General features: G+C 37.1%; 4 protein-coding genes across 9 annotated transcripts; 3 read left to right on the forward strand and 1 right to left on the reverse strand.

Annotated features, from left to right (window-relative positions):
• Positions 1-3,013: 3,013 nt before the first annotated feature.
• LOC140008651 (uncharacterized) lies at positions 3,014-4,162 on the forward strand. The gene has a single exon (XM_072053489.1). The coding sequence runs from the start codon at positions 3,014-3,016 to the stop codon at positions 4,160-4,162; it is 1,149 nt and encodes a 382-aa protein (XP_071909590.1).
• A 3,433-nt stretch (positions 4,163-7,595) lies between these two features.
• LOC113691878 (uncharacterized) lies at positions 7,596-10,993 on the reverse strand. 6 transcript variants are annotated; one of them, XM_027210201.2, is made up of 6 exons: positions 10,776-10,993; positions 10,201-10,331; positions 9,956-10,087; positions 8,394-8,777; positions 8,117-8,174; positions 7,596-8,036 (listed from the first exon to the last, which is right to left on the reverse strand). In XM_027210201.2, exons 2-5 carry the CDS (start codon positions 10,317-10,319, stop codon positions 8,132-8,134), a joined length of 678 nt encoding a protein of 225 aa, XP_027066002.1. In that variant the 5' UTR covers positions 10,320-10,331; positions 10,776-10,993; the 3' UTR covers positions 7,596-8,036; positions 8,117-8,131. The 6 variants fall into 6 exon arrangements, 5 of the variants coding, with proteins under 5 accessions (XP_027066002.1, XP_071909277.1, XP_027066001.2 ...); XR_003448809.2 differs by lacking the exon at positions 8,117-8,174 and having other exon boundaries at positions 9,952-10,087; positions 10,776-10,989; XM_072053176.1 differs by lacking the exon at positions 8,117-8,174 and having other exon boundaries at positions 10,201-10,327.
• Positions 10,994-12,149: 1,156 nt separating this feature from the next.
• Positions 12,150-13,454, forward strand: LOC140008652 (uncharacterized). Its single transcript, XM_072053490.1, has one exon. The coding sequence runs from the start codon at positions 12,150-12,152 to the stop codon at positions 13,452-13,454; it is 1,305 nt and encodes a 434-aa protein (XP_071909591.1).
• Positions 13,455-15,980: 2,526 nt separating this feature from the next.
• Positions 15,981-17,105, forward strand: LOC113693037 (F-box/kelch-repeat protein At1g57790-like). Its single transcript, XM_027211623.1, has one exon. The coding sequence runs from the start codon at positions 15,981-15,983 to the stop codon at positions 17,103-17,105; it is 1,125 nt and encodes a 374-aa protein (XP_027067424.1).
• Positions 17,106-20,574: the final 3,469 nt, after the last annotated feature.

Here is a 20,574-nt window from a genome sequence, read left to right on the forward strand (position 1 = left end):
TCGGTAGGCAACCCCTCAGGCCGTCGGCGTGTGTCCTCAGTTCGTCTCCCCAGTAAACCCCGAGAGAACGCCCTGAAAATGGAGGTGATCTTGAAGGTGGCCTTGGAGGAGGCACGCTTTGAGCAGCTCCGGGCAATGTGTGCATTGTCAGAGTCCTCTCTCGAGGGTACCTCGGGCGACTTTGCCAATCTTCTTTTAGAAGATTCGATTTTTTCCTTTCCCTGCCTCTTGAAGTACTTCCCCAGTTCCTCAAAGATATTGGAGTTGTCTACCACAAACTCGGTCATCCAGACGATGGCATCTTCGTTTGTGGGTGGGGCCCTTGGGGACCCTTGCTCTTCAGAGAGTGATCTTGCTGAGCAGCTGAGCTTGGCTCAACTCCGATTGAGGGAACTCTTCTACTCCTGGATCGTGTAGGTCTCATCGAGAGTATATACGTTCCCACAGACGGCGTCAATTGAAGAGGTGTCTTCTTGACCTAATTCAGTTCACTCTTGTGAGAAATGAAATTCGAAAATAGGTTCGATGGTCCGATGTGAGAGACGGGGCTTTATCCCTTGGGATCACTCCGACGATCAAATTAGTTTAGTGAGAGAAAATGAAGAGTAATGAGCAGGACGAACGTAACAGTAACTTTACTTGCGTGGAGAGAGTGAGGAAGTATTTATAGGGTGAGGTTAGAGGGAAGGACAGCAGGTTTAAACCACTGGGTCCCACCTCTTGCACATTACGGCTCTGTTCTGCACCCGCGAACTCTGTTCCTGACATGCGGTAGTGGCTCAGGCTTTTTGCCAGGTGGCCATGTGTTCCCGATAAAGGATCCTCGTGGTTTCAGTTAAAGTAGTGACTCTTAATGACATGTCAGGCCGGCTGACATCACCCGCGTGCAGTCGATATAGAACGCCTACTTGGGGTATAAGAGTCGAGGTCAACAGAATTGCCGTGATGAGATACTGCCGAGGTCAAAGGAGGAACCACGGTCACGTGCTATCACTTCGGGTGGGTCGAGCCGAAGTGACCATCCTTAGTAAGATTTTGAAATTTTCTTTGACAAACTGTGATTTTACAAAAGCCAAAGTTTGGGAGGAAGAATGGATCAGATGATTCCAGGGAGAGAATGAAAGTGAAAATTTTCGAGTTCGAATTCTTTCACTTATGTTCAAAAAATGATGAAGGATAGGGGTATGGCTGCCTGTGGACATCAAAGTCCGATGACGATGATGATGAGGTCTGAGGGGATTGCTTGCAAATTTGGGACGAGGAGTATTGAAATTGCTCTCTCTATCGTACGGCCATTAAACATCGATAACTTGAAATCAAGTAGTGGACTGTGACGGTGTTTTTTATCTCAATGGGCATTCATAGTTTTCTCATTGTTTTTTCTTTCGGGACGAAATAACCATTCATCTGTGACTATGACCAGGTGATGATTTCTGGATCGAACAGACATTGGGCAAGAAAATTTTTTTGTAACTCCCATTAAGTCCAATTCTGGCCCAAGTTGCCCAATTTGAAGTAACGAAGCATGCCTTGTTGGATACTACGCTCATAAACAAATTTTCAGTTTAGTTTCCTATTCCAACAATAAAACAACTCTTTTTTTTTTATGTTAGCAGTCCAAAAAAGGGTTGTAAATTTAAAGGGGTTTTATTTCTACAAAATCCTCACAAGTTAGGAATGTAAATAAGTCTAAAGCATCCATGTATTATTCCAATTAGAAACAAATATTGTTGAAAAATCCTTTGCTCCTTCAAGGGATAATTTCCTTTCTTCTTTTCTAATTTAGGGCCAAACATCCAAATGAAATGCATGAAAAAGGGGTTTACTTATTTGGTACCTTTTAAAACATACATAGTGAGCATACCATTTAATGGCATTTTGGGGCAACAAATGTACGTTGGCTGTCAACACAGTGAACGGAAAATAAAGCAGCCATGCTTTTACAAGAAAGTTGAATGCCAGATATGATGCAACCTTACTCAAGATTGGAAACAAAACAATCAGCAACAATTTCTATTAGATGCTATTCCTTAGACCAAGCTTAAGAATTAAAGTTGGGTCTGTCTTCAACCCATAAGACAGAAACCAAAACTATTTAAGTATCAATTTGCTGCCTATTAAGATGCACATAACAGAAAATGAAGCAGATGTTCTTCTGAGGAGGTGGAATGCAGAATATGATGCAATGTTATTGCCATTGAAAACTGTGTCCTAAGTTCACAATGAGCGGAACTGCAAAGATAAAGGAATATATTTGCACAAGGATTCCCAGTATGGAATTTGGTTGAAGGCCAGTGGGCCTAGGAGCCCTCATAAAAGGCAGTCGACAGCAGAACGGGCAGCAAGTATGAGGGAGAAGGAGAGGTCTGATCAATCGGAAAACAGGGGACAGAGACAGTACTTGTTGACTTGGGGGTCTGTGGAGGTAGGCGAGAAGTGGGGGATTCAGTGCAGACAGAGAGAAGGATGGAAAGGGATGGGGGCATAAGAGGTAGATCAGAGCAGCAGAGAAAAGGGGATGGGGCAATAGAGGGGGGAGGGACACAAGGGAGGGAGGAAGAAGGGCATGAAGTGACGGGGGGCGAATTGAGGGAAGTTATGATAAAGGAAGATACTGGTGAGGAGCAGGATATAATGTGGATTGATGGATGCCTGGAAAAGGAGATATCACAAAGAGGGGTAGGGCAACAGGAAAGCTTAGGAACTGAGGGTTTTTTAAGTGGAGTTAGCAAAGGGAAGGAAAATAAAGTTGGCAAGTATAAAGGGAACAGGGCGTGGAAAAGATTGGTACAGGAGATGGGAAGGAGGATGCCACTTACTGATTGTAATGGGATCACAACAATGGAAACGGATAAGGGGAAAAGGAAAAATATGGACAGGGAGGGTGATTGGAGGGAAGATAGTAAGAGTGACCATAGGAAACAAAGGAAACTGGTAGGAGAGGGTCAGGGGAATGAGCCAGTAAAGGGGGGGAGCCCAACCTGAATGGGGCTCCACAGTGTCCATGAGAGTCATGGTGTGGAATTGTCGAGGTGCGGGAAGACCCTTGACAGTTTCCCAAATGGAGGAGGTAAATAGACTCCACTTCCCAGAGATATGGTTCTTGGCAGAGACTAAAAATAAGAAGTGTTACATGAACAAGTTGAAGCTGAAATTAAAGTTTGATAATTTGTTTGTTGTGGATCCAGTAGGAAGGTCAGGGGGCTTGGCTGTAATGTGGAAAAAGGATGTCCAGGTTAAAAGAGTTCTATACATGAATTTTACTATAGAGTTATGCATTGAGGACCCGAGTAAAAAGATTTCTTGGTGGTTGGTGTGCGTATATGCTAGTACATATGATGTGACTAGGGGGCAGCAATGGCAAATTATTGGGAATAGGAGGAACTTATGGGGTAATAGATGGTTGCTGGTTGGGGATATGAATGACATAGTAAGTAATGGGAAAAAATGGGGAGGAATACAGAGATCTGAAAGGAGTTTTAAACAATTTCGAGATTTTATTAGTATAAACGAACTGATAGATATTGGATTCGAAGGTAAGCCGTGGACTTGGAGCAATAATTGGGATAATGAGGGAGAAGTGAGAGAAAGGCTGGATAGAATGCTTGGGAGTAGGGCATGGAGGATGAAGTTTGAAAAAGCAAAATGCTATCATATTCACAATGAAGCTTCTGATCACTGTATGCTCCTTCTACACACTGAACCAAAAGATAGGAACAAGAAACGAAGGTTCTGGTTTGATAGGAGATGGTTACAGTATAAGGAGGTGCATGGGGTGGTTAAGAGGGCTTGGGGTAAGGAGCAGATGGGATCGAGGTTGTTTCAGGTTAAAAATAGAATAAAGGAATGTAGGATGGCATTGTTGAGCTGGAATAAGAGCTTGAAGAACAATGCTAGGTATGAGATTGATAGGATTAAGCAAGAAATCCAAAAGGTGCGAGAGAAGAGCACCCCAGATAGGCGACAAAGATTGTGGGAATTAAAGAGGAGGCTAGCTGATGCATACAAGAAAGAAGAATTGTTTTGGGGGCAAAAAGCTAGAGTGAACTGGTTGCGAGAAGGGGATAAGAACTCTAGTTATTTTCATGCGGTTGTGGCTGGGAGGAGAAAGAGGAATACTCTCTATTACAGCAATGCAGAAGGAGGGAGGAGAGTGGTGTAAAGATGAGGAGGAAGTGGTGGGGGAGATAAATGGATACTTTGACAGGCTCTTCACATCTTCCAATCCTTGAGGAATTTGCACCAATCATTCAGTGTATCCCACAGGTCATTACTGATCATATGAATGCATTACTGACCAGGCCTATAACAGAATTGGAGGTCAAAAAAGCTGTCTTCTCTTTACATCCTAACAAAGCTCCAGGTCCGGATGGTATGAGTCCAGTTTTTTTTCAAAAGTTTTGGAATATTGTTAAGCTAGATTTGATTGCTGCTATTTCTAGTTTTTTCCATTCTGGTAACTTGTTAAAGCTATAAACGAAACATGTATTACTCTGATCCCTAAAACAGATTTCCCTACCTTAGTTTCTCAGTTCAGGCCTATCAGCTTGTGTAATGTGATATATAGAGTCATTTCTAAAATCCTAGTGAATAGGGTAAAACCTTTCCTGACCTGTTTTGTTAGTGCTAATCAATCCGCTTTTATTCCTGGAAGGCATATTACTGATAATATTATGATTGCACATGAGCTTATCCACTGTTTGAATAATAGGAGGGGTGGTACGAATGCTTTTATGGCTATTAAGCTTGATATGGCTAAAGCCTATGATAGGGTAGAATGGGGATTCCTGGAAAAGATCATGTCGCAGATGGGGTTTTGTTCTGTTTGGATTAACTGGATTTCAAAGTGTGTGTCTTCTGTGACATATAGTTTTAATATCAATGGGGAGAAAAAGGGTTTTGTCAGACCTTCTAGAGGCCTTAGGCAAGGGGATCCATTGTCCCCTTTCTTGTTCCTACTGGTTTCAGAGGGGCTTTCTAAATTGCTAAACACAGCCATGAGGGAACACAGGATATCAGGTTTGAAAATTACTGCGGCAAGCCCTGCTCTCTCACACCTTTTGTTTGCAGACGATACCTTAATTTTCTGCAGGGCAACTCTAGAGGAAGCTGGTAGAGTGAGACAACTGCTGGAGACGTATGGGAAAGCATCTGGACAATCTATCAACACGGAAAAGTCCTCTGTGCCGTTCAGTAAGAATACTGAGGAGAGTAGTATGGAGGGGATATTGCAGGAATTGGGAGGAATGAAGCATGTAAGACAGAGTAGATATTTAGGGCTCCCTGTATTAATTGGGAGGTCTAAGGCACAAGTGTTCAACTATATAAGGGATAAGGTGAACAACAGGATAAAGGGATGGAAGGAAAAGATGCTCAGCCAGGCAGGTAAGGAGGTATTGCTAAAGTCGGTGGCTATGGCAATGCCAAACTATGCTATGAATTGCTGTAAGCTACCCGTGGGACTATGTAAAGATATATGTAGGGACATGGCTAAATTCTGGTGGGGGAGCAAAGAAGATGAGAAACGAGTGCATTGGATGGGATGGAGGAAGTTAACTCAGGTTAAGGGGAAGGGAGGCCTGGGGTTCAGGGACTTGCATGAGTTTAACAAAGCAATGCTAGCAAAACAGTTGTGGAGGATCATAACCAAACCAAACTTATTGGTTAGTAAGGTACTGAGAGGTAAGTACTTCAAGGGGGAGTCCATATGGAAGATGAAGCCTAGGAATTCTGATTCATGGATGTGGAGGAGTGTGGTGGGTGCGAGGGAGGTGCTGGAAACAGGAGCTAGGAAACGAGTAGGAGATGGAGGCACTATCAACATATGGAAGGACAGGTGGTTGTTAGGTAAGGACCATGGTAAGGTAACTACAACAAGGCCGCCAGAATGTCAAATGCAGATGGTACAGGAGTTGATACAAGATGGAAAATGGAATAGAATACTAGTGGAGAGAACCTTTAATGAGGCAGACTGCCAAAGGATCTTGGCTATTCCACTGAGCTTACATGGAGGAAAGGATAAACTTATATGGCCTCACAGTAAGAATGGGGAGTACACTGTCAGGTCAGGATATGTGGTGGCTAAGGAACTGCAGCAAGGGGAGACAGAGGTAGGGGTACAGGGGGGGAGTAGTAGGAATGAACATGGCTCTGAGGTATGGAAGATCCTATGGAGTTTTAATATGAAACATAAATTAAAGCATTTTATATGGAAAGCGCTGCAAAATATATTGCCAGTGAATGAGGTGATCAAGCGAAGGATTGGAAGAGGATCAGAGGTGTGTGCCTGCTGTGGGGAGCAACCTGAAACACTGGAGCATATGTTTTTCTTTTGCAAACATGCAGAGTCTATCTGGAAAGCATCACCAATACAGTGGGATGGTTTGCTAGAATTCAGGAAAAGCTTCTGGCTATGGTGGATTAGTTTAATGGAGGCAAAGGCAAGGAATGAGGGAGTGGAACACATCTGTCTCACGGTGAACTTGCTTTGGCAAATCTGGAAGTCTCGTAATAGGCTTCAGTTCAATAGTGAGGTAGGATGTCCAGGTAGAGTGGGGATGAAGGCAGTCCAGGAGTGGAATGAAAATGAGGTAGCCCAGTGTATGGAGAGAGGGAAGGTGCTGGAGGAAAAAGATAAGCAGAGAGCTTCAATGGAATGGCTACCCCCTGCAGAGGGGTTTGTTAAGATGAACGTGGATGCAGCTATGAACACAGCAAAGGGAATAATAGGGTGGGGTGTGGTTGCAAGACAGGTGGATGGGGGAGTGCTGAAAGCTTGGGCTGGAAGAGACGAGAGGTATACTGAAGCAGCGGTGGAGGAAGCTACTGTCATTAGAACAGCACTTATTAAAGCTGGAAGGATGGGATGGAGGAAGGTTGAGGTCCAATCTGATTGCAAAGGAGTTGTGGAAAGTATCAAGGCAAGATGCAGGAGGGACCCGAAAGTGGGAACAATTGTGGAAGATATTCTTAGACTGAGGGACACGTTTCAGCAGTGTTACTTTTCCTTTGTTAATAGGGAAGGGAACTGTGTAAGTCATAATCTGGCAAAATTTGCCATGCAAATGACAAGTGATATAGAGTGGGAAGAATCTTTCCCAGTTTGGCTAGTAAACTTAGCCAAGAAAGATGTAAGAGCAGTTGCTCATCTAGTGTAACTTTGACTATCAATGAAAGCTGTTATCGTTTGGAAAAAAAGAAAGCTGTGTCCTAAGACGGCAAACAATGGTTTGTGACTGGAAAGGGGGAGGAAAAAAGTGAGTACAGTCTCCTCAGCCAGGAAAATAGTGTGAAGTTATTTTGGACAGGCATCAGAAATTGTTGCTGGGATGAAATAACCAGCATAGCAGACACAGATCAAGTTTTAGACAAATCACCAGAAGTGTCTGCCTACATGGCTAATGACATGCTGGAATGAAATAATGAAAACAAAGCCCTGTATCCGCTGCATAAACATTGCGAATATGCAAATCATGTTTTGGAGAGTCAAAAGGCTTGCAACTGCATTTAGAACACTTTCAGAGAGAACTTAAAGGTTACTCGCACCAAATTAGGATAGATTGAGCGGGAAACGTCAGATTAGTAGGAAGACATCCTAGACAAAGTAATAAGCACAAAATCCATAACCAACAGTACAAATCTTCCATCAGATTATTGATCCTAATCTAATGACTCACTACATGGTGCAACTTGTAGCAAAATAACAAAAGACTGCTGCCATGTGCTCGATTCAAAGTGTACCATTACCAAGTTCTTAACTTCCAAATGATAAACTCAAAAACAATTCACAATGCATTTGTTCTTTGAAACTAAGCCAGAGGAACATACATCGTTCAGTTTTTGTCTACAATAGCTCGTCTCATCCAAGGCCAAAATTTAGTGTATTTGTTGGAAAAGATCAAGGAAGTGTAGGAAGCTCCAATCTGTTGAATGAGAAGAAACTGACGCGTCCATGATCAACATTACAGAATTTTAGAGGGCAGCCATGACAACATCTCTCAAGTTCCTCAATCTCTTGTTTTGACAGAGGATGGACACTAGCACAAGAAGCAGATTTCGTTATTATTAAATACAAAAAAAAAAAAAAACACAAACCAGGACACAAAAAGCCCATCACCTTTTCAAGTTCACGTCATAAAAGGAGAGCTTGAGAAAAGGGGTTCATATTCTGCATACTAACAATGTTCAAGGGAATAAAGGTGAGGGGCTTAGTGTAATTTAGAATTAAATTTAAAAAAAGGCAATCTTGCTTGAATCCCCTAAGAAACTTCTAGTTTCTGAGTCTATGCATTCAAGCATGTATCATCAGCCACTCAACACAGACACCATATGCACAACATAAGTTTTCTGCAGATTTAAACAGAATAAGTTATAAAGCTCCGAATTAGAATTACCTTGTAAGGCAGAGGATGAAACATGGGGTGCCAGGAGAAGACTTCTTAAACTTGCTATTAGGAGGGTAAACATCAAATAATGGTCTAACTTCATTAATGTCCATGCCGTGAAACATCTCAGTAATAATAAAATTCTCTCTTGACTCTCCATTCACTCTCTCATTTACATCTGTTGAATCTTGGGCACTAGAATCAGTCTTCATTGTCCAAGGTATACCATGCCGCCCAACAACATAACCAAGAGCTTTTAAGTGTTTATATGCCTCAAAAGACTCCCATGAGAATCCATTCTTCTTTTCTTGGACTTTATTATAAATATATTTCAGAGGAAAGGGTGTATTGTCCTCATCCAGAAGATACAAAGCTCCAATTTCAGCCAAAAACCTACAAAAGAGAAACAACTGAGATTATCTTGAAATACCAAAAATGCAGCGATTAAGCGATACTAATAATATCTTATGTGCCACTGCTGGTCCTTTTCTACTTCAGTAGATATGGCTCATAATAAAGAAATTAATGAAATCCTCAGGTTGAGCAAATTGGTGCTAAACAGTCGACTACCTAATTTGAAATCAAACATAAACCAATCTTTTATTTATCAAACACTGATGTGTAGCTTAATTCTTAGAGAATGTAAATATCAAGAATGCTCCATGATTGCAAAATACAGCTGTCTGCAAGAATTAAAACCCTCACTCTAGTGAAATATTCTGTGAAATTCAAGCTTTTGGATGAATTAAATGGAAATATAAATGCTCGTTTTTTTGATGTTATCTGAGGGATTAAGGATGGCATTCTTTCATCTTAATTAGCATATCACCATTTTGAACAAATTGAACACTGTCAGAATGCAGTGGAAGTGGTCTAAATGAGAGACTAGCAGTAAAAGCAAAAAAGTATGGTCTTTCAGAATACCAAAGATTACTCAAAGATGTCACACTATGAAATCAATGCACCAAACTTCAGAGCTTCATTGAACCGAGATGGCTCAAGTTATGAATGTAGCAAGCACCTAAAGTCAAACAAGAGAAGTGAATTTCAAACTTAAATTATTAACCAAGCTTTTTTTTTTTTTTTTGGTAATGAACATGTCACGCGGTAACATACAATGACAGGTAACAGAAACTCATACGTTGCATCTCTCCTATAGTAAAGCCACCATAAGTTAACTAACCACATCTGCGGTCATGTTTATCAAACACTAAATTCATTGCTCACTTTTCAACCTTGAAGGAACCTTACTTATAGAAAAGGATACAACGCCAATATTAGCCAGGCTATTCAGAAGTTATGTTTTAAAAAAGTTCATAAATTTAGTAAGACATGCAACAAACCAAGTGCTAATAAATTTATGTTTTAAAAAATTCCATAAATTTATTGTGTCAAGCCAAGTGCTAATAAAAGATATACTTAGCACCAACTCAGAAGCATCAAGACATGCAAAATATGATCATTTTCTGATTTCTTTGGTCTCCTGTACTGATTGAATAAGGATGAAACAATTTAAACAGAAAGGAACCCTGAATATGTCGACATAAAGAAACAGAAATCACATCACCTACAAAGTTTCTTCAATAGAGCAGTAAATTTTGCCTCTACGAACTATTCCAGTACTTGTCCACATCCCTCCCTTCCTCTCCACCACCTCAGCCATTTCCAAATCATCAATCCACCGTGCTTTTGACACATCTTTCCTTTAAGGGGCAACAAAAACAACCATTAATTGCACAAAGTCATCTGGAGGAACTTCATCCACAAAACCAACCCAAAAAGGAACAAAAAAAACTGATAAACAAATTATAGGCACCTAAATTGCAACTTGGGTATGTCACCAGATGCATAGAAATTCTCCTCATCATTTAAGTCATCCAAGCAACCCTCAGAATCACTTGTTTCCGAGAAATTGGCCCAGCTTTCAGCCTCCATTACTCAAACTGCCTAAAGGGTTCCAAAATCAAAATTTCAAACAGAGAAAACAAAGGTAAAAAGAACAGATTTTGCTCCATCAACAAAACAACGAAACGTGCTCAAAGCAATCAATAACCGTAATATCCAAAAATCTTAACTCAAACAAAGCGATTGAAGGGCAGAAAGAACATATTTTTTCTTCATAAACAAAACCAAAAAAGCGCATTCGGAAACAACACCTCTTTTCCCATTTCTGCCACTGTATCTTTTTCTTTGTTTTTGACCCTTTTTCCCCCCCTATCGAATATTGCAGCATTAAGTTTGTTCTCGTATGTACTAAAAATAAATAATCACAAGCCAACATGAAAATGTAACACATCAATGTAAGAAAATTACCAACTAATCAAAGAAGTATAGCATTACCAGAAAATTTATCCAAAGAAAGAAACAAAACTATAAGAAGGGGAAATTTACCAATGACTAGTAACTCAATAGATTACTGAAGGAGAGGGAATTGCAAGGAAGAAGAGGAAGAAAGGCAGCAAATCGGATCGGGGCTTCGGTAGCCACATTTGGTAGTGTTTTTTTTTTTTTTTCCTGGCGGGACAAGGAGAGGTAATAATCAGTAGATATGAAGGCGTATGCTACGGGCAGGTCCGGAACCTGATAATTTAGAAACATGTCCGGTTATTTTCAGTTTTTGCACTTCTATGATGAATTTTAAGGGCAATTTTCATAATTTGAGGATTCAGACCTAAAAGATCTTTTTTCTCGAGAAAAAGTATTGTATATGTAGAAAAACCTAATTTAGTCTTTAAATCTTTAAAACCTCACAAATTGATCGTCACATTGCGCAATATGATGATAATACATGCACCAAAAGATTAACTTTTGTCAATAATAGCTAGACTAAAAAAAATTCAATCAAAGAGTGAATAATTATTTAATTTCTACCCTTGTGAAATAGTGAACTGAGAATTATATGTTTGGGCGGATTTAGGTTTGTTTAAGTTTGCGGTAGTTTATTGAAAAATATTTTTTCAATAAAGTTTTTAATAGAAGTACTTATTAAGTATTTAAATACTTTTATGTATATTATTTGGAGATATAGTTCAATAAGTACTTATTGTATTAAATAATGTGTAATTCAAAAAATTTTAAATGTATTTATCTCTTTATTTGTTTTACAATATAGGATAAAATGATTAAATTTATTATTTTATTTTTAAATCACAAAATCTACTCTGAAAACACTAAATTTGATCTTGTGCTAAAAATATTTTTAACACCATAAGCTCTACTCCTAATTTTATGGGATGATATTTACCAAACACCTTAAAAATATTTTTAACAACTAAAAGTGCTTTTTTATCGAAAGTATCGTAACCGCAAAAGATGGTTTAACCGCAAACGGAGCTTAAAGCTTAAAAACAATGCAAAAATTCTAATTTTAGTCTTTAATCTTTACAACCCTACAAAATCTAATTGAGCTTCTAGCTATGACGAGGATTAAGATGGTATAAGTTGGGAGATTAAGGACTGAATTGCAACTCAAGAATCACGACAAGAGCAAAAAGGACAAAATTGAGTGTGCCAAGTGGGAATGAATAAGAAATTAGGGGTGTAAAATGGAGTTGGATTCCAATACTCTCCAATGTCCCACATCGCCTCCAGCTTCCCATACCCCTTCTATTCGGCGTCTATATATACAGCATTGCTCCAACGATAACAGGGTCTTATTTTTCGATTACACGATATATAGCTGAGAAAGTTCTTGCAATAAAACTGAAAATAGTGCTCTAATAAGACGTTAAAAAAAAATTTATCTTTAATACCCACTTAACATATATGGGGACGGATAAGATTCAAATTGAAAACAAGAGTAGGCCTTGGGCTGATCTTCCTCGGGACATCTTGAGAATCATCAAGAACAAATTACCATGCCTGTCAGATAAAGTGAGTTTTGATTCAGTCTGCAAGAACTGGGGCACTCCTGGTGCTAAACTTCCATGGGTTATGACTTATTACCATAACTATACCCGATGGCGTAGTAGATCTACAGACGAATCCTTTGAATGTCAGCTTTTCCACCCACAGGATCCAACAAGGTTCACTTCTGCAACTGTGCTCATCAAAAATGAGATTTCTTCTGCAGCTATCCGTGATATAACCCCCATATATAGTCCCACCTGTCCCGTATATAGTCCCACCAGTCCCGGATATTGTCCGATCAGTCACGGATACCCCATATATTGTCTGACCAGTCCTGGATTATATCCTCCAACTGGTAGGTGCATTTGTCACGATGGTAGATGTCCGAAAGTCTGTGCCTCCAAACAGGGTTGGTTGCTTATAGTTACAGCTGATTATCTAGGGTCTGCCAAGAAAAGCATATTCACCTTCTTTAATGCATTTTTGGACCTTGTTATCTCGGTGCCCAAGTTCGCTTATGATGTTGAATTAGCCACTTTCTCCACCATCCCTACTTCTCCAAGATGCGTAATCTTCGTTCTGTATTGTTGTTCACTGGGGAAAACACGTGTTGGGACGTATAAAATTGGTGATGTATATTGGAACACACAAGTAATCGCGGAGAGAAAGGATGATCCTCAAGCAAAGAGCATTTTATACGTTAATGAACTACTCTATTATATCTTCCAGGATGGAATGCTGGGATGTTACAGTTTTGAGAAGAATCGCAGTATTATACTTACTGAACATTTTCCACGACATTTTTCTGTAAGCTCTGTGTATCACTTTCACTTGTTTGGATGTGATGGAGAGGTTCGATTGGCAACTGCAAGCAAAAATTGCGATGAATGGTGCATTTTCAGATTCGATCACAAGGAAAATCCAATGGCATGGATTGCTGAGAAAAGCTTGGGAGGGGGTGCAGCATTGTTTGCAAGTCCTACATCATTTGTTGTCCGAGATCTAGGGGATGCAGCGGACCTTGCGGGCTGTATTTGCTATTTTGATGATGAAACTAAGGAAGTGAAGGTTTTTTCTTTGAATGATCCGCCAATATTGAAGAGTCCAGAGTGTAAACCTCTTGAAGATATACGTACGATGATCAAAGCACTGAAAACCTTGGGTTCTGATGGAGTGACAATTTGGATCCAGCCTCCTAGACCTGGTAGTATTCGAGACTAATTTGTGTTCATGGCTCTCAATGCCAAAAAATAACATAAATAGTGTTTAATCTATTTTCGTAATTTTTTTTTATGGCTTTCTTATTATTGTGGACTTTTTTTTTTTGTTTTGATCTGATTTCAAATACAGTTGATGAAGAATTATCTATATGTGGAGAAATTGTTTATCAATTATCACCTATGCTTGGCAGCTATACGTACATCTGATGTGCCAAAGAGCAAGAGGTTGTGAACTTGTGATGTTCACTTTAGAAGTTAATTTGGTTACTAGGTACACACATGTAAGGGGCATCTCTACTAAAATTCTTGTTGCATCGTCCCTAATAATAAGAATGTCCAGTAATCATTTACAGCTGAAGATTGGTCTGTGGTGCGAAATTTAGTATCTTTGCCCCTAATACTTCACATATCACAAATTCACAATGAGTATGTGTGAAACAGAACTTTTCAAAAGTATACCAAAAGATTTTTTTTATTTTTATTTTTTTGGAAGAATTGGGGAAGCACTTCTTTTGAGTTATATGTATATATATATAGAAAAATGTTATTTACACATTTATTTTTGTTAATCACACTTCTACTGTCCTTTTAGTCATATAGTTTTTAATTATTAAACTATATGACAAAACAAATGGTGAAAGTGTAAATAACAAAAAATTGAGTGCGAATAATATTTATATATATATATATTCACGCACACATCATAATTTCATTAAATAATGAAATCCGCTATGCTATGAAAAGTCACCATCTTGTACTCATGGGCGGGTAGATCTGGGGAAAATTTTTTTATTTTTTAAATCAATGATCAAATGCCCCTTCCTTTTCGCAATTGCATTCACTTTCTTTGATTCCAAAAAGTAAATAAATAAGGATGGCAATGGGCGCGGGTGGCGGCAGGCACCCGTCCCGTAGGGGGCCAATGGGACGGGGGCGGGGGGAATTTTTTTCTCCCCTCTTAGGAACGGGGCGGGGGCTGGGGAGTGTACCCCGTCTCACCACCCGCTTTAAAAAAATAAATATATAAAAAATATATATGTATATAATTATGAGTAAATCTTATATATACTGACAGTGTATACACTATCATCGTTGAATCCATGACATGTGTGCAAAAGTTGAATTTCAAATTTATATTTTGCATAGTTATCGTTTATCTAACGCTGACAATGTATACACTGTCAGTGTAGGAAAGATTGATCCTATAATTATATATAAAATATATAATTTAATTAGTTACAAACTTATGATAATGATATTATTAGTTATATGTATTGTATAATGTATATTAGTATATGTAATATAATTGATATTATCAATTATACTAATAATTATATATGTCTACTAATAGAAATTATTAATTGGTTATACTAAATTTACTAATACATTTATACTAAATCCCTAATTACACTTAATAGTCTGCGGGGTCCACTCCCTGCGGGACACACCTAAAAAAAAAAATACAATAACATTTTTTTCTCAAAAAAAAAGCACAAGCATAATAATAAATTAATGATTATATTTGTATCAAAAGTGAAAACTTGACTACTTTAGTTGTATTTATTTCATCATGTTGGATTGTATTCAAATAACTTTTGTTTAATTATTTTTATAAGTTTCAATTGTGAAATTACAATGAATAATAATTTGGTGATGTATTGATATTTTAGTACTTGATTATTTGATAAAATTTAACTATAATAAAATTATATAACAAATTTTTATTAACCCCACGAGAGCATCCATGGGACAAGCAAGGCGGGGGTAGGGGAAATTTGTAGGCAGCGGGGCCGGGGGCGGGCCATCCTTATAAATAAATAGTCACGTAAACAACAAATAAATTGCCATATGCTATGTCATACTTCACACCTATTCGCGTTTTGTCAATTGCCGAACTGGAGGTGTTTTCCATCCTTCTTTTAATTTTTACTTTAGAAAAAAAAAAAAAGAAAGAGGAATTAAGTGGATGATATTGGACGATAGAAGTTTGTAGTGTGGTAAAATTCAAAACCAAAGGGGATAAATAGTGATTTACCATTCTTTTGGTAATGCCCAAAATACAAATTTGATCATTATGTCAAATAAGAACTAGTGATTGAGCTTAATTATTTCACTTCCTCCTTAAAATTAATCTTACCAATCATATATCGATACGATGCTCAAGACGAAAACCTACCAATAATCTCGGTCTCAATTTCTATAGGAACAAGTTTCTATTTTTGCTATATTACCACTTGACTTGCCAGTTAAATACCTGTTCCTCTCTTGGAGGGTGATTTCTAACACGCCACAAATTCCCATTCTTTACTCTGAGGTATTCCAGCTATACTCAAACTCTGCCATCTAATTGCTATATTGCAAGTTGGCTCCAAATTTACTACTATAAATTGCAAATTTCTTCTACTATGAGTTAGGGCTTTACTTGTTCCACAATCTAGACATGTAAAACTAAGCTGCTTTTCATATATATCCTTTTTTTCAAAGAGAGAAACCTTTACAATCCAAAGCATCCTTGTTACAGATCAACATGGCGGAGAAGATTAAGAAGCGGAAGGGTAAAACAAGGCCCTGGGCTGATCTTCACGAAGACCTCCTACGAACAATCATTCAGAAACTTTGCTTATATGATCGAGTTCATTCGATCCTAGTTTGCAAGGAGTGGCAAGCAAAAATCTTAACAATTCAGCCATTAACGAGTAGTAGACTACCCTGGTGGATGTTCCAGTACAATTGGCGTAAGAGCTTCCAAAACAACAGTCAAAAACTAACACTTGATGGGATGTTATTCAACCCAGATTCGAGAAAACTTTATCCTGTTAAGAAGGACAATTGGAAGTCAAAATATATGAGCCTTGTCTTCCAAGCAAGGCCGTGTGCTTCAGAACAAGGCTGGCTGCTTTTCTTCAAGGGGCTTAGGAAGAATGGTACCTCTTTTTTCTTTTATAATCCGTTCTCTAATGATTTCATGTTGCTACCATCATTAAGTAGTTGTACTGGTTACGTTAGAGCTGCTTTTTCAAGAATTCCCACTTCTCCCGATTGTGTTGTCTTCATCGCATACCATGTCAATCAAGAGCTACACATTGGAACATACACTTTTGGGGAGACAAACTGGAGAACCCAAGTTGTTGCGCAGGCAGGGGATATAGTAAAGAGTATTGTCTACAGTTCTGAAAAAAGTGAGGTATATTGTGTTTTCTGGGGAGGGAAGTTAGCAAAATTCGATGTCGTCGGCAGATGTTGGAGTTTGGTCAAAGAACGAAGTTTGTATCATTTAGCATCAAACAAACAAATCCTGATTGAATACAAAGGGCAGCTTTTATTATTCAGCATTCATGATATTCAGTTGGGTTACATCTACAGATTTGATTGGTCTCTCATGGACTGGATTGCTCTGGATAGCTTAGGCGGTGGAGCAATTTTTATCGACTTCTCTCATTCGCTGTCGATAGCAGTTGAAGAAGCATCAGGCTGGGAAGACAATATAGTGTATACAAACTATGGGAACAGTAGATACTATTATTCTTCTTACTCGTTGAAGACTCGACAGTCCTGCGATCTTAGTGAGTATTACGGCTATGAGCCAAAGCAAGGAACATATTGTGGCACAACATGGATTCAGCCTCAAATGCAAGGAAAACTCAAGAACTGACACTTCCTTGTCCTCTCACATTGTAACTTGTTATTACTACATATGTGAAGCACTTTACTTTCTGGAACAAAGATGATATTGACAAGTTTTATTTAACTTGTTATTACTACATATGCTGTTTTTCAGTTTCCCTTTTTGATTCGAGTATCATGTTGACGTTTAAAATAATGTTAGTTGTTTGTTTTGAAAGAATTTAGGATGGAAAGAAGGGGAAAAAAAAAGGAGAGAGAGGGGTTTTTTGTGTCTGGATAGATTCTTTAAGAAGGGAAAGTAAACCAATAGAAAGGAAAGGGAAAGAATTATTTTTGTTTCAGGTTGCAAAAGTTGGAAAGAGAGATAGGAGATCGTGATTGGTGAAAAATTAAAAGTTTGATACAAAATTCATTTGTTCTATTTTTATGATTAAAGTAACTTTTTTCCCAATGCAATCTTCATACCACCATAAAAATTAAACCCTAGTCATTTTATTAATAAGTTTTTTTTTCCCTGTTTGGTTCCCTTAAGGCATTGGATAAGGGGAAAAAAAGAGATGAAACCAATAATAGCAAGCCTGCTTCTTGTTTGCAAACAACCCTATTAATAATATTTGGAGCTTTTGAATATTAAACTTTTTCTATTGATGTTCATTCAGATTTTTTTTTCTTTAAAGGAATGGGAGTGAAAGCAAAGGAAAGATACTGGCAGAATAAGTTTTTTTTTTTTTTTATAGGGATTTAAGAATACAATTGCAATTGAGACAGTTTGCTTGACCTCTGATTAAAACTGCAATTGCCAATGGCGAGGACACCTATTTGTGGAATGATTTTATGCATCCTACTAGAGTATTGTTACATATTCTATGCTTACTGATTTTGGTAGGTTTTTGGGTCTGAAATGTGAATTGTATTATATATGTGTGCTAGATGTATTCTTATATCCCTATAAATATCTCTAAAAGGGGATACTAATCTTAATAACTAGTGGCTCAAAAGAAAAATTAATAACCAGTGGAAAAAGAGAAAATACTAATTTTAATACATAACTTTAATCTAACTACTGTTACATAAATTCTTCCAATATATAGTTATGGATGTAGACTTCAAATGACTTTAATTAGACATTATGGCTATAATAACTAATGAAGTTTAAGTACTTGTATAAAATACCTTTGGGGATTTTTTCCAAAAAAGAAGTTTTTCTTTTTTTCTTTTTTTGTCTTTCCTTCCTAATAAAACGTAATATTCAAATGATAAGTTTTAAAATAATTATCTTAATGTTCCTATAATACAAATAATTCTATAAAATACTTGTTTCGCTCCAAAATTAATTGATAGCCTATATGAAATGCTTAAGACTTTGTTATATGTGTCAAATACTTGGGGGTCAAAATTGCATTTCTCTCTTTAAGAAAACCTTGAACGCGTTTAAAATATTTTAATTCAATATTGTTAAAACACGTTAAGACCAATGATACCTTATGTGGTGGCTAAGATTGAGATACAGGAAGGTTCTAAATTCAAATTCTTCTCTTTTCTACTAAAAATGTAATTAAAAGTTAAAAACTCTGGAAATCATTAAAAGTTGTGCCCCTCTCATCCCCTTCCGTCCGTGTTGAGCATATAGCTTGAGAATGCATTATCATCTATCCCTAAATTAGCAAAGAAATTAAACTTTTTTGGACAATTAATATCCAAACCTACCTCTTATCATGTGCCCTTAGTAGAAGAACCTATTATCCTTAGGTAATCCTTTTATATTGATACTCTACTTACTAATACCCGGTTTACAAGAAGAACCTATTATCCTTAGGTAATCCTCTTGTATTGAAACTCTACTTACTAATACCCGGTTTATAAATTGGTTCCAAATTCTGCAAACCACAATTTTCTTCAATGAAAAAAGGGCTTGCCTGTTCCACAATCCAAACATATAAATCTGAACTGCCTTTCATTTCTTTTGTTAAAAGAGGGATTTTACCTCCTTTTGGGTAAATTACTTATAATGATGTGATTTTACATAATGTCACGTGATCCCCCAAATGTTTCAATACAACCACTTAATCCTCCTATAATTTTATATAAAGTGAAAAATGAATAAAATGCATAATCAGTTATAGCGTTTATACCAAATGCACTATAAAAGTACGCATAATAAAATCTTAGGGTCTGTTTGATAACATAAAAAAGTGCTGAATCTGAATTTTTTCAGACATTCAGATGTTTTGAGTGTTTGATAAATGAAAATCCATTTGCTGAACTTGTTAAGTAGTGCTAAACTTGTGTGTATTTTTTTCAGCACAAGAATTCTAACTGAATGCTTAATTCTGATAGAAATCAATAGAATTACTTCAATTACCTTATTTTATCTAACAAATCTACCCTTGTTTGTTAATTATGTTCAAAATTCTTATCTAATTAAACAATCTAATATTCTCTATCTAATGATTTTCTATTTCTTTTTTCTCCCTTTTGAATGATTTTCACATCTTCTCCATACTCCTCATATAATATATTTCATCTTTTATATTAATTTGATTTAAAAATAAATATTGTCATTTTCACACCTAACATTTTTAGCTAATTAAATCATAGGTTCTATTTCTTTTTTAGATGAAAAGATATAAGGGCAAATTTGTCAAATTTAACTTATTAAGCATTTAGTTATAAAATGTTTATCAAACAGTATAAATAGGTTTAACATTAAAATTCAGACATTCATATATTTCTTTTCAGTACTTAAAATTCAGCAAATTAATTGTTTCAGTATTCAGATTTCAGAATTCAGACTTCAGAGTTCAGATTCAGTTTTATCAAACGGAACCTTAATCTCTATGTAACCCTCTTATCATTTGTATAAATATCCATTTTATCCCCTATAATTTGTGTATTTATCCATGTAATCCCTCATATTTTATACAAGGTAGTTAACCCGTCAAATAATTTAACATTGAAATAAGGGCACTATTGATATTTCAATTAATGACAATACATAGGTTAGTTTCTGTCAAATTTTCACTTTACATAAATTTGTTGTGGTGAAGTGGATATTTTGAACATTAGGGGGTCATGGGGTAGTAGACAAAACCACAGGTGAGTTATATGTAATTTACCCATTTCTTAATAATTCAAGTACCATATTGAGTTTTAGAACTATATCAATTGTTTGGTTTGAAGGAATAGGTTTAGAGTTTAGAGTTTTAGAACTATATCAATTCTTAAAATTATGTATCAAAACAAACCCAATATTTTCCATGTTTATGTTTAGAGTGTCTTTTTTACAATATAATCTCCATCTCTATGCCACCATAAAACTTAATCCCTAATTGTTTTGTTAATAATGTCTTGGGCGTCAAATAAGCACACCAAAAACAGAAGCTGGGCCAATAATGCTGAGACCACTTACTAAATTGATGAACCCTATTAATAAATATTTGGAACTTTGAATTATCAAATTTATTGTTTATGTTCGTTCAATCTTAAGTTTGCTTTGA

The sequence above is a fragment of the Coffea arabica genome, chromosome 6c, assembly GCF_036785885.1.
Source record: "Coffea arabica cultivar ET-39 chromosome 6c, Coffea Arabica ET-39 HiFi, whole genome shotgun sequence".
Classification (NCBI taxonomy): Eukaryota; Viridiplantae; Streptophyta; class Magnoliopsida; order Gentianales; family Rubiaceae; genus Coffea; species Coffea arabica.

Coding starts and splice junctions, on each gene's coding strand:
- LOC140008651 (XM_072053489.1), top strand. CDS start 3,014: ATGGTGTGGAATTGTCGAGGTGCGGGAAGACCCTTGACAGTTTCCCAA.
- LOC113691878 (XM_072053176.1), bottom strand. CDS start 10,319: ATGGAGGCTGAAAGCTGGGCCAATTTCTCGGAAACAAGTGATTCTGAG. Junction 10,088..10,200: donor ATACCCAAGTTGCAATTTAG/GTGCCTATAATT, acceptor TGCCCCTTAAAG/GAAAGATGTGTCAAAAGCAC. Junction 8,778..9,955: donor TGCTCTATTGAAGAAACTTT/GTAGGTGATGTG, acceptor TCTCTTTTGTAG/GTTTTTGGCTGAAATTGGAG.
- LOC140008652 (XM_072053490.1), top strand. CDS start 12,150: ATGGGGACGGATAAGATTCAAATTGAAAACAAGAGTAGGCCTTGGGCT.
- LOC113693037 (XM_027211623.1), top strand. CDS start 15,981: ATGGCGGAGAAGATTAAGAAGCGGAAGGGTAAAACAAGGCCCTGGGCT.